This window comes from Pseudorca crassidens, chromosome 1, assembly GCF_039906515.1.
Source record: "Pseudorca crassidens isolate mPseCra1 chromosome 1, mPseCra1.hap1, whole genome shotgun sequence".
NCBI lineage: Eukaryota > Metazoa > Chordata > Mammalia > Artiodactyla > Delphinidae > Pseudorca > Pseudorca crassidens.
In genome coordinates, this window is record NC_090296.1 from 131881876 (window position 1) to 131895191 (window position 13316).

The 13316-nt window shown below is 49.5% G+C and overlaps 1 protein-coding gene across 8 annotated transcripts in view; it reads left to right on the forward strand.

The window, feature by feature from the left end:
• The window catches only part of ADAMTS17 (ADAM metallopeptidase with thrombospondin type 1 motif 17), a 361254-nt gene that overhangs the window by 241525 nt on the left and 106413 nt on the right, over positions 1–13316 (forward strand). For 7 of the 8 annotated variants that reach the window (XM_067755884.1, XM_067755885.1, XM_067755886.1 and 4 more), the window contains one exon: positions 11065–11185. The exons of the other annotated variant lie outside the window; for it this stretch is intronic. In XM_067755884.1, the coding sequence (XP_067611985.1) occupies positions 11065–11185 (121 nt within the window). The remainder of the gene's footprint in view (positions 1–11064; positions 11186–13316) is intronic. 8 annotated transcript variants of the gene reach the window in all.

The window sequence follows — 13316 nt, forward strand, 5'->3', positions numbered from 1 at the left end:
CCAGACTCCTTTGGCACTGCCTGGCTTTGTTATCAAATACGAATATGTAGGGGTGATAGACACTTGGTGCCCCAGAGTCTTGGCCAGGCATCCTCCCAGGGAAGGAGGGGCGACAGGCCCTCAGGGCTGCTGCATTGTAGCAAAGAATGGGCAGAGCCTCTGGCGGAGATGTGAACAATGATCTTATCATTATCATTGAAAGAAAAATGGCTGATGGTTCTGGTTCTTTGGTAAACCTGCTAGCAAGCCAAGTGCAAGATCTGTTTCTGTCCTAAATTATACACTTGCATGGGCCATGGTGCAGCCCAATGACGTATGTTCCTTTAGCAAACATTTCCCAAGTTAAAAGCACTTGTATTCTTTAGAGCAGCACCAGCTGAGCCACCTCCAGCCTCTCACCAGCATCTTCTGCAGTGTTCTTATCAATGTGGAAACATTTCTAAGAATCCTGAAATTTTCTGGCCAGTGCGGTCCACGTTAAGTGGCCAGACATGATTTCAGCTCTAAGCGATCAGTGCCAGTGTGCCCCTTCCGTGACTTTGGTTCTAACTGCAGCCTTTTCAATTAGGGAATCTCCCCCATACCATGACAGTGAAACTCTCAGTCCTTTAGTGAGTACAGCAGGGTTTTTGAGATGCCACTCAAGATATTTCAATAGCCTTAAGTGTGCAGTCATCAGGGCACCATCAAACCAGAGCCTGCCCTGCACTTGGGTGTGACACGAATGACATGTGTACCCTCGCCTTCCCATTCCCACCCGCATCCCATTCCACCCCCTAGTCCATCTCAAATGCCTCTACCACCATCTTCATCATTTGCATTTACTCATCCTGCGCTGAGACTTAGTGCTAACCAAACACGACCCCTCAAGGCAGGGGGCTCTAGAGCACGGCGGCGCAGACGGTGGCCCCTTTCACAGTGCTGTACAGCAGGTGGGGCTCACGCTCCTTAGAGCCTCACCCTGACAATGGGGAGACAGCTGCCTGCCAGTTCTTGGAAGTACCATCTCCTGTACCTGGAAGCATCCCAGAGACCCACTGCCTCCAGGCCGCCCACCAGTCCTAGCAAAAGGACCACTGTCCTGGGATATGGCAGCACACCTGCCAGCAAGCACCTCATGAGAGAAACAACTTGCTTTCTGAAGGAAGTTAAAAATCCCATCTGTAATTTTTCTAAGAGTGCTCATTCTTCAGAGAGAATCTATGAAGGTTAACTTTAGCCCAAGGTTAACTCAATTCTCACAAAAATCCAAATTAGTAAAGTCAGAGTTAATGAAGTTTTATAATAACATTGAGCATATTTAAATAAGACTAAGAAATTAAGTACAAATACAGTATTTATGCCTAGTTACAGTGATTGCCAAAGTGGAAAGTTCTGGATTTCTGTGGTCCTTGTGGATGAGTAAGGCAAGGAATATTGGTTAAAGAGAAGAAGAGTAATAGTAATAAAAAGATATCTCAGGGGTTTTGTGAGCAGAGGGTCTGTACCTATTCATCAATGTCGTTATCTATCCATTATCATAGTGGATAAAAGGTAGAAATCATCCAAATTTTATGTAAGACAGCACTTCCAGAAATGTTGCCATGGTTTACTTGCTAGCTTTTCCCACTGTTCCTTTAGCTATAAATTTTGCTATTTTGGGGTAGCAGAAGGAGTTCTGGGAAATTCTGAGAAACATGGTGACTAGTTGGTGGGGAATGGCAGGGATGAGAGGCTCCAAAATGGCATTTTGAGAAGATTCCACTAAGCTCCAAATAGCAGGCTGATTCAAACCATAACATGAAACACGAAAATACCATTTTACTCTGTTTTATGAGGACTGAGTTAAGTTTCATTTCAGTGAGTCACAAATTACTTAACATGCTGAAATGAAACTTAACAGCGCTCATAAAAGTGGGAGTGAGTTGGGGGAAGAAACACAAACATTGTCTATTTTTCAGCAAGTCCCTATAAATCAGGAGTCCCATCATTAATGATTCCTACTGTTGGCCTCCAGAAGCAAGGAAATCAAGTTAATACGCCTCTAATGTGCAACTTGCCTCAAAGCTGCTGACCGGCAGTGGGTGAGTCAAATGGATGGACATGTCTGCATGGACCTGGGACCAGATATGCTTGGCTTTTCTTTAAGGCCTCATCAGCTAACGTACACTTGCAGCCAATGTACTCCGATTACAGTCACATTTCCTTGGGACCCTAACTTGTGTACATATCCCTGGCTTGATGAACACCGAAACAAAACACCTTCAGGGCCTATAAGCTTATTCAGTGGAGGGATTGTGTCTGATTGTCTGTGTTCTCCAAGGGGCTGGCTTAAAGGACAGACAGCCTCTGATTGCATTTTGCAATCAGAAAAAAAGAGTGGGTGGGTCCCCTGCTCTTAGGACTTCAGCGATTCTGGAATCTGGAGCTTATTTCAATGGACCATTTTCATTGCCCAGAATTTATTGGCCTCTTATTTTGTGGTCTATTAGGCAAATGGAATTACTGCTAGAATCTAGGAGAATTATAAGAGGTTCTGGCCTCAAGAGTCCCCCTGTGTGAAAAGGGGTAACAAGCATGCAGGAATCTGTACCGGGTGTTTATGCATGCATGGGCCTTTCAACAGTGCTGAAACTTTATCCACAGCAGTGCTTAAAACTCTGAAGTCATTCCCTGTATCCCTTTTATCTGATTAACCTCCCATAGCAACTTCTGGATTAAGCCAGCAGACTGAGCCACATGTTCACCCCTCTTCCATCCCAGTACTCCACTAATCCAGTGGTTAAGGCAGCATAGCACAAACCATGGTGGTGAAGAGAAGCAGAGGCCACCCTTTGACAAGAGGGCAGAAGTGGATGGAAGTTTCACTGAAGAAACAGAGGCCAAAACTGGAACAGATGGAGAGTCACAACCAGAATGAAAGCAAGATGCTTGAGGAAGTCTAGTACTTGGGAATGGAGTGGGAGGGAGGAGTTGGCTGAAAATAATGAGTTACCATTGCTGACCATGCCCAGCCTGGCACTGGGAGCTTGACGGGCTGTTAGGAAGTTATCTTCAGGCTCTTTTCCGAAGTTGTGTGATAAGCTGTTCAGGGACAGCTGAAGCAGGGGAGGGACCCTAGTATTCTAGCATAGCGCCCACCCTCTGGGACTGGGGGCAGAGCCCAGCTTCCCTCCCGCCAGTCCCGAATGGAAGACTGCCACCCTCACATCTGGAGTTCCATCAGTTGGCCCTTCTGTGCCTCATTCTCAAATACGAGTGGTCAACCAGAGATCATCAGCTCTCTGAAGAAAACCAGCAGCAGGAATGAGAAAGACCAAGAAAAACAAACAGGAAAACTGACCCTGGCAGAAAATTGAGATAATTACTGAATTCTGTATGCAGCCAAATGATCAACCAAGCATGCAGGCAAAATAAAGTAATTTTGAGACATGGAAGAACTCAGAAATTTTATTTCCCATGCATCCATTCTGAAGAAATGACATGTAGTTTAGCAAGACAAGGGTGAAGTCCGGAATGAGGAAGACGAGCCCAGCAGGACTTGGTGGAGCTGACCCAGGAGCCCAGACAATGCTGGGATGGGGGCTGCATCGCTGGCTGAAAGTAGCAATTAAATTTAAAACAAGAAGTCAGTGGTGTCCCTCTAACAGCGGAGAGAGAGTGAGGCAGTAGCTGGAAGATAGCTATTAAGTTGAAGAAAGGAAGTGCTTCTCCTCTCAGCCAGAAAAATAAACACAAACAAGACCATCGAAACCTGCGTGAGGAAGTCCCAGTTCAAAAATGAGAAAGTTAAACTGCGCTGTTGTGGGAGGGGTGACTCTGCTGTCAGGCTGGGGGTGCAGAGGGCCTGGTTTGAAAACCAAAGTCTCCTATTCCCAGTTTGGCCCAGGGCCCAGCTTGATGAGAGGTCAGCATTTTTATGTGTTTATTGAACACATATTCTGTGCTCAGCACCATGCTGGCCACTGTGTCTGGGTTGAGGACAAGAGTACAGAGGATTATAAGACACCGTCCTCCACATGCTTATGGTGTGTCTGTTGGAAAGATGAGACTGACTCGTGAAACCCTAACAACCACAGGTGAAGGTGTGATTGAGAGCCAGTGAGGGACTGGGTTTAGACAGAGCAGAAAGAACATTCCATGTGCTGGACGCTGAAAGGTGCTCTGGGCATGCAGTGCTCAGCAGGACCAAGAGGGTTCCTGTCCCCATGCACCGTACAGACAAGAAACATGTAAACTCACAGACCTGGTCATTCCTGGGACTGGCCCGTGTGAGGACGAAACAGTGTCGTAGACAGTGGGCTGCGAGTGGTGCAGCAGGGCCCTCCGAGGAGACAGAGCCAGCCCAGCGGAGACATGGCGGGGGGGACACTCCCAGCAGAAGGCAGCAGGGGCGAGGCTGGCACATTCCAGAAACAGTGGAGGGCAGGGGGCAGAGGCTCCAGGCAAGGCCTGGGCCGGGCAGGGCTGGGCAGGCTGTGGCTGGAATCTGGGTTTATTCTGACTGTGGGTGTGATGGAGCTCGCGGGAGCTGGAGGTGGTTGGACTCAGTGTGCACTTGGAGAAGGAGGGAGGAAAGCTGGGGGACTGAGCGGTTGGGATGAGATCAGGGAGGGTCCCAGGTTCCTAAGTGCAGGCATACTTGATAGGCAGTGGGGTCCACAGCCATGACCAGGTGAAGATCAATCTGGCAGCAGCGGGGAGAAAACCAGTGTGATAAGTCATTTGCTGAGTAATGAGAGGGTCTAAACTGGGCAGTGGCCATGAGCACAGAGAAGAAATAGACACTAGAGAGGTTTCAGGGGACAAAGCCACGAGGCCGGCACCTAAGTGAGTATATCAAGAAGAGGGGTCGGAAATGGCCTGGAGGCCTCAGGCTTAGGGCCGGGAAGGCAGCCATGTCTGTCAGCTCCAGGAGGGCAGCAAGAGGCATCCAACAGTAGAACTGAGAAGTCAGGAGCCAGCAGCTTTAGAGGAGGAGCCGGTGTTTCAGTGTGGCCCCATTGAGGTCAGTGTCCTGGCCAGAGAGTCTAGGGGTATTGTCAGCAGACCGGCCCTCTGTGAGCCTGGGTGGGAGGGCGAGTGTGAGGTTTAAGAGCCGTCTGCATGTAAGTGATTGTTGCAGCTTAAGGAGAAGGTGACATTACCAAGAAAAATCAGAAGCAGAAGGGGCACGAGAGCTGCCCGCTTTCGGAGAGAGGCGAGGGAGGCAGAACTGTCCAAGGGATCAGTAGAGAATCACACAAGAGACGGCTCGGATGCCCGCTCCCTTCTCGGCCTCTGTTTTAGCGTCTTTATTCCAGGTTAGGCATGTAACAGGAGTCCAGTAACCGTGCTTTGGGTGAATGAATGTATGCACAGCCGCAGATGGGGTATCATCAGATGCTACAGAGTGACAGGTCAAAGATGAGGATGGAGAAATGGTCACTGGATGTGGTGACCAGGAGGTTATCTGTCACTGGTGATGGCCCATCGAGCAGCGGCAGGATTCTGGGGGCAGAATCCAGGTTTCAAATCACTAAAGATGGATATTCTTCACTTCTGTCCTGTTCATGGTCCATCCCTCCCCCTCCTCCAGAACATAGTTCTGAGCACTAATGCTTTTCTAGTCTTTTTGCATGTTTCACAGGAACTGTCTCTACCAAAAGAACTTGTGCTTTTCCTGCCAGGTCCCTACCATCCTGAGCCTTTGATTAATTATTCTCCAGACAGTGTCCTCCCCTTGGTGTCACACACACTCTGACTTCAGCAGAGCAGGGCTCTGACCAACAGATGCTGAGTAGGAACTGCTTTGGAAGCTCAGAAATGGGTAGCAGGAATTCCTAGTGTATGTAGAAAAGTGACCGCCGGGGATCACTAAGATAACATGGGAAGATTCAAGAGTTTATTGTTTGGAGTTTCCTTTAATTTTGTCTTCTTGTCCTCTGGAACACCAAGCCTCATAAATACAGACATTAAATCTCCTCTAACATTCAGTATTTTGGGGGAAAAAAAGAATCCCAGCCCCTTCCAAGAATATCGTATGTTGCTGGCACTACTGCGTAGCAAAGGCAGAAAATGCCACTGCTGGCAGATTAGTTTGGCTCTTGCCCCTTGGTTCTCAGATTTGCTGCTGTTCAGACACAGACCTCCCTGTGTGCTCTCCCTTTCAATTCATCTTGGCATCTAATACCAGGCAGAGAGCAGAGCACACAAAACTGTCCCAGCCCCTGGGTGTCCCAGAGAATTAATATACAGGGTGACCCCGCAAGCATCCCTGTTTGCACCTGACCTAAGAAGCCCACTGGGACAGACCATGACCCGCTGCAGGTGGGGCTGCTTAACATCACGGGAGAGCCCACCTGCAGTGGGCCTTTGCACATAGCTCTCATGCATCACCCCCAAGAGGGACAGAGGTAAGATGCAGTCCTACCTATCAATACCTTCTCCTTCCCCTTTGCCTTTTTTGGAGGGGCAGGGATTCTGTGGCAGAAGAGGGATAGAGGACAATTATCTGTTGAGCCCTGGTCTGCTCAAATAGAGAGAGGGGAGGGGGCGTGTCCCCCAGCCCCTTAGAAGGAAGATGGCCTGTGAACAGTCTCCATCCATCCTGAAAGGGCCAACCTCTCACCAGGGCCTGAGTGGTGAGCCTGGGTTTCTTGAACCAGAGAAGAGGTAATTTTTACAACAACTCTCTGAGATTGAGGTTAATATTCTCATTTTTAGAATGGGGAAACTGAGGCTCATGTCCAAATCTGTAACGATCCTCAGGACATACATGGTGAACCTCAACTTTGAGCACAACATTGACGGAAGAGAAGCTGACTGCCCACCTGCCGGGTAACTTAGCCCTAGTCCAGAAGCCAGTTAGCTACAATCTTAAGTCATGTCTGAGGATACTTTTGTTCTGAGAGGTGAAATTTTAACAAAAGAAACTAGTTTTTAAAATCAAAAAAAATGCTGGGTAAGGAAAGAGGAGAAAATAGCAGAGGAGTTTCCCCCTGTATCCAGCCTTTGACAGTTTAACGCATAAGACGATGTGAATCCTGCAAATAAGGCTTTTGAAGGCTTCAGGTCTGGATCTCTGTTTCCTGGGTGGAGGAGACCTGTGAGTAGGAAGTTCTGAACAGCCCTTAAACCAGCGTTCAGGTGATCTGTAAGGCCCTCATTTGAAGGCATTTGGGGTTTTATAACTAGACGTTCTGTCATGATGGAGCTTCCCATAGATTGTTTACTTGACCTGAGCACCATTGTAAGAGGGCCCCAGTTCCTGGGAGCAGAGGGGCATCAGCACTGTCCTCCACATCCCTCCAGGATACCTCAGCCCAGAACTGCTTTGACTCAGGGGTGACAGAGCTCCCAGTGGGAGCTCCATGCATGGGGCCTTTCCAGAGGGAGAAAGGACACTTCTTCAGGACACAGGGCTGGAGTCTCACAGCCGTGGCCATCTCCAGGAAGGTCTCTCTCTGAGTTCTAAACCTAGCCCAGTGGTCTCCCAGTAAGCCCTAGGCCTGCAGCATCACCTGGGAATTCAGCGGAAACACAAATCCTTGGGCCCCACCCAGCAATGTGTGACCTACCTAGGCCTTCAGGTGATTGCAGTGTGCTGGAGTTTAATAAGTGCCACCCTGCATGATCTGTGTTCCTGGGCCCAGGAGATTATCTGTCTGCCCTAGAAATTGACCACAGATGATCAAACCAGGAGGTGTTATTCCCTTTAGCAAGTGCAGAGCAAGAATTGTGTGAAAGGGCGTACCATTTTAATAGACGAATTTTAAGCCCTCAAGACCTATCACCCCAGTGGAAAAATAAACAGGTGGCTCATGTTTCGGAAAGGATCATGCAGCACCTCCTGAGAGAAATAGATGACAGTGGGCCCCTGGACTTACCTGTGAATAACCTGGACTCTAGGAACAGAGGCCAGGGCTAGCTTCTTGCAGGCCAAGTGTGCCCAAGTGTCACAAGGCAGCAGCGCACTCCGGCAGTCCCGCAGATATCAAGGCCTTGCTGGGCTCCTAACTGATGGTGACCTCATCCCCGAAAAAAAGGAAATCAATTCCAAACATTGCATGTACTTAAACTTTAGATCCCATGAGGTCTATCCCAGTGCCAGTTGGGGCCTTGCTACTGAGCAAGCGTGTACATGTTCTTTGTATTATGTTTTAGGAGCGATGGTGAGAATCACAGTGAGGGGAGACAGTTGCCCCCCTGACCTGCCTCTGCTTGTCTGGAGCAACATCCCGAGGACACCTAATGCTGGTCTGGCTGTGCAGGGGCTTTATAAGCACTCACTTAAGCTACTGCCCTTCCTCACTATCACTTTTCTCTTTCCCACCAAGATCCTTCTTTCAGGGGACTCTTTGGAGGGAAAGCGGTTTGCTCATCTAGGAAAATGTGTGCTGTCCTGCTAAAGGCCCTTCCTCCCAGTGAGTCCCTTGTCGCGCTGCTCCCTGAAGCACCTCCCATGCCTGTCCTTCCTGCATTCAGGTGAATTCTTGGTCTGGCAGATTTCAAATGCAAACTGTGCCTCCTAGCCATGATCTCTTAGCCAGACAACAGGTAGCCTTTTGAAATTCTAGCGTGGATTCTCCCCTCACATTTCCTTTCCCCAAAGGTAGTGTTTCTGGTGTTCTTTTAGCTTCTCTATTCTGAACGTTTCCAAATTCTCACAAAGCCAGCATACTTTGGGGAGAGGCCTTACTTTGTCCAGAAGGCCTCGCCAGGCTGAGGACAGTCGGGGGAGATATCCAGCCAGCCTGGAGCTGGGAGGCAGGAGGTGGGGGACTGTTCCTGGCCCTGCCAGTCACTTGCTATGTGGCCCCAGATTTGTCAGATGTCATCGCTGGGCTTGGGGGAAGCTGTCTAGAACAAATGGGTTGTTCACTTAGAGCATCTAGAAAACTTTTATCAAGAAACCCTGACTAAGGTATCGGATGCTACCTGCTCAAGTCAGAGACCCACTATTGCTGGGCAGGAGTGTGATTAAAAAATAATAAAAAGCCAGTGAGAGAGAGAAGTCTAGAGCTGAGAGTGCCTGGGAGATGGGGAAGCCACGTGGGGACAGGTCAGGGTGACACGAAAGCGGCCAAGGTACAGGGGCTGGCTCTATGGGTGTTAGCCCTGTGGCAGCACTAGAAACAGGCTGGGGACTGGGACGTTGGGCTCTGGGACATGAGGAGACACGAAGATGGGCAGCACACATGTGGCCACACAGACGTGGCCCCAGGGCATTTGCTGAGCATGCTGGCTGAGCAAAATTTCAGATCTTGGCTGCCTTGTATTCTTAGCACCTGTAATTTTACATTAAGCATCTTCATAGCAATCAGCCAGCAGTCCAGATCGTGAACTTAGCCAGCTCCTGCCACATGATCCAAGTTCAAGGTACCCTGTGGCAGCCTCCAGGTCGCATTGGTGGTCTGCCCTGGCAAGGTGTGACAGTCAATGCCAGTTACCATCGGGTCTCCATGTGTCACTAAATCACCCGTACGTCCACTCTCTCCTTTTGCTCATTGCCTGGCCTCTAGCTGCTAAAGCCCCCGATCTTGCCCTTTACCTGTTTTTATACTAACTTTGAACACGTTTGAGCTTCTTTTTTTTTTTAAATGCTGCCCTTTTTCAGTTTTCATAATGGTCATTTTGGGACCACATTTGCTCTGCACTTAGCATATCTTCAAGTCTTCACTGAAATATATTCAGTGATGCTATCAATTTTGTACACACGATAGTAATTTCTCATTAATTCTTTCCCAAAGAAACAAAAGGATCCAAGGGTGAGACTTCAGGACCGTTGACTATGAAGAACACTCACTTGCTCTTCGTGTAGCATTCCGCGGTGCCAGGGTTCTCCAAGTGTGGTCCCGGCCAGCAACAGCAGCATCACCTGGGAACTTCATAGAAATACAGATTCTCAGGCCCACCCAGCCCTGCTGGATCAGAAACTCTAGGGATGGATCCCGCATCAGTGTTTTCACAGCCCTCCTGGTGAGGCGGATGCACGTTTATGTTGAAGAAGCACTGCCTTTATGAAGCAGAGGGTTCAGTTGGTGAGCCATGGGGCCAAGCCTTTGCCTCCAGGAGGTCTGCTGTTCAGCCGGCTCTGCCCTGTGCCCTGCCCCGGTTGGAGTGGGGTGTAAGGAGGGAGGAAAGAGCACAATCACCTTGGCCTGGGTTATCTGGCTGTAGAACCCTCCACAGCTTGAGGCACCAGTACCTAGTGCAGGGTACAGGGCAGTGGGGAAGACCCAGTTCTTGTTCTGGAATTCTTCACTTTAGGGGAGAAATGTGGAGAGGCATTTTAGCAATTTAGCTTGCAAATAATTAAACACACCAGTGTTTACCATAACATAAACTTAGGTATGTTATTTTGCAGACCACAAAAGTCTCGTGCATTTTTTTTTTTAAGGAAAAACAGGAGTTCACAACCTTTTCCCACTTTTTATGAACTGATGTGGGCTGTGCTGCCCGGAGCCACCCAGGGTCAGGGCGACCCTCCTCTGCCCTCAGACAGGCCTCGTTGAAAAAATCTGAGCAGCAGGGTATCTTCTTGGGCTAAATCCCCCTAACTGAGAACTAGGGTGCTCATTCCCAGCCATGCCTGAGTGAGCTCTGGGCTTCCCGACCTCAGCAGAAAAGTCACTGTGGTCTCTGCTGTGTCTTCTGAGACTGTTGGCTGTTCCAACTGAGATAGAACCAAGGACCCACGCAGCTCCAAGGGGATCATGGATTGTGTGAAATTATGGCCACAACAGAAGGTGTGGGAGCCGGCTTCCCTCCCTCCCCTCAGCCCCGCCTCAGGCAGCTCTGGAAGGGACCGGCTCAGGCCTCAGTGTGAGTTCTGGGCACTTGGGCCTTCGCAGGCCTCTCCTCCATAACAAATACTAAAACCTGTATTTGATGACTCTGTGGGTGTAAAGACAAATATAATACTAGTTGGATCGTATTCTTTTTTCTCTTCTGATTTTAAAATAAATTAAAACATTTGCTTGGGCCTCTGGAGGTATCATGGGCCCCCATGCGCCAGCCTGCTGGGCCTCATGGAGAAGTCAGCCCTGCAGGGTGTGTCTCTGAGTCCTATACCCAGAATAACCCAGCGCTCTGCTTATTTAGAAAATCGGCTGTGATGGAATCATTGGGTCTGCGGCCAAAGAAGACCGGTGTGGGGTCTGCAGCGGGGACGGCAAGACCTGCCGCGTGGTGAAGGGTGACTTCAGCCACTCTCGGGGCACAGGTGAGCTCAGGGCCCGAGGAAAGGTGGCCTGGGCCACGCCTGGCGGACGGGTGAGTGTGGGCCCCAAGGTGTTGCTGCAGCTACTGGGCCTCCTACAAGTGTGGTATATTTTATTGCCCCAAAGCTAATCTTATTGTATATTATGTTACCCAAAAGCCAACGATCACGTGCCTTCCCTGCATCTCACATTTAAGGAGTAATTAATAGTAGATAGGGCACCTAGCACCACAGTCTTAGGCTTTCTGAAAGGCAGAGAAGGACATTTTAGCCAGAATGACATCTTTAGGTTCCTAGACAGGAACAGTCTGCCTGTGGCCCTCCGGGTTCGGCCCGGAGGTCCATTCTCACACAGTAGCGGCCCTGTCCCACCAGCCCCGCCCCTCAGCATGTGCCAGCCCCTCGTCTGTCCGGCACACAGAGGCGGTGATGAAGACACTTTGCCACATCATTTTTACCTATGGATGGAAGAGGTTTTCTCTGTTTTTTCTGTCAGTAAGAGTAGAATAGCATTTACACAGATCCCTAAAACGTGCATGAAGCCTCATGTTCCGGGACGTCTGCGATGCATCCACCGGCTGAGGCTGCAGAGTCGCTGCATCTCCCGTGTCCCAGATGCAGACCTTCTCCAGCTCTGGGCGTGGAGAGGTTGTCGGGGTTCAGCTGATGGACCTCACAGTCTTTCCACTGGAACCATCCTCACAGCTGTGGGCTGCTTCGCCCAGAGCTGGGAGAGCATTTCTGATTTCCCGTCCTGGTGGCCACCAGCTTATGATGTACAGGGAAGTACCTGCTTGATACTCAATGAGGGGAGCGTGAGGCGGGCAAGTCACCCAGAGGGCGAGTGTCCCCTCACCCGACGTCACCAAGAGTGACATCACCAAGATAACTTCTTGAGTGGAGCTGAGCTGAAAAGCTTCTGTTCTAATTCCCACAACTGCTTTGAAGAGAAGTGTTTCAGTCCAGTTCCACCCAACAAGGGGATAGACTCACAGTTGTTCCTCCCTGTCCCACAGAGTGGGCCTCTAGGAAAGGCAGAGAGGAGAAGCCTGTGCACGTCCCCCTTTTCTCGATTTGGACAGAAGACCTGGTCTGGAGGAAACATTCCTTCTAGATACTTTGGAAAGGGCGGCCTGTTGCACAGATGCTTTGCAGGATCCTGTGAAAGCAAAACCAGGGGCAAATGCAAATACAAAATGACATTAAAAATTACACTTCAGGCCCCGTAAGGGCTGGTTTCAGGACTTAAAGATAGGTGCCCAGGCTGTGGAACAGGAAGCTTGAGTGAGAACCTGTGCCTGCTGCCCGGCTCCCGAGGAAAGCTAAAGGAGCTGATGTTGGAACAAGTCGGTGTGGGGGAGGTGCCCTCCAAAGCTGCACCATGCAGGACAGTAGCCACAGGCCACTGGCATTGATTCAAATTTTAAATATAATTAGTTAAAATTAAACAAACTTAAAACTTCAGCCACCAGTTCCGCTAGCCACATTTCAAGTGCCCCGTTGCCACATGTGACTGGGGGTCCCGTGTTGGATGATGCAGAGAGAGAACTCTTCCTTACAGCAAGTTCTCGTGGACAGCACTGCTCTGAACCTTTGATAACGTCTGCTCTTTGTTTTGTCTGATGCTACTTTCTCTATATGGACCCTAACTCCAGTTTGCCATGAGACTGACCTTGCCTGCTAAAACTGTGCAGCAAGGACAGTTATTAGGACCGAGACCTCAGCAGCTGGCAAGTGTTTACTATTGATTTTTTTTAAAAAGCAGCATTAGAACCTTTTATGTAAACTGAATGCTGTGCTGAGCTCTAATAAACTGGACTGACTACAATTGCTCCATTCTGTGGAAGGCAGGTCAAGCACAGCCGTGCCCACTTCTGCTCCCTGGGCGATTCTGTAGAGCATTAAGGAAGGTTCCACCATACACCTTTGTAAACTTCCATTGTATGCCACGTAGCAGACAACTTCGAGAGAACCCAGATCAGGGCAAAAGCATTCCCCCAGTGTCTAATCCATTTGTTGGCCTTTGATCTTGGCATGAACACATCCATTGCTCCGATCACAGCAATGTCCTTTTCCTCTGCTCTCTCCCTTCTCCATCCCACCCTATTCCTGGCCCCAACCATACACAGAAGGG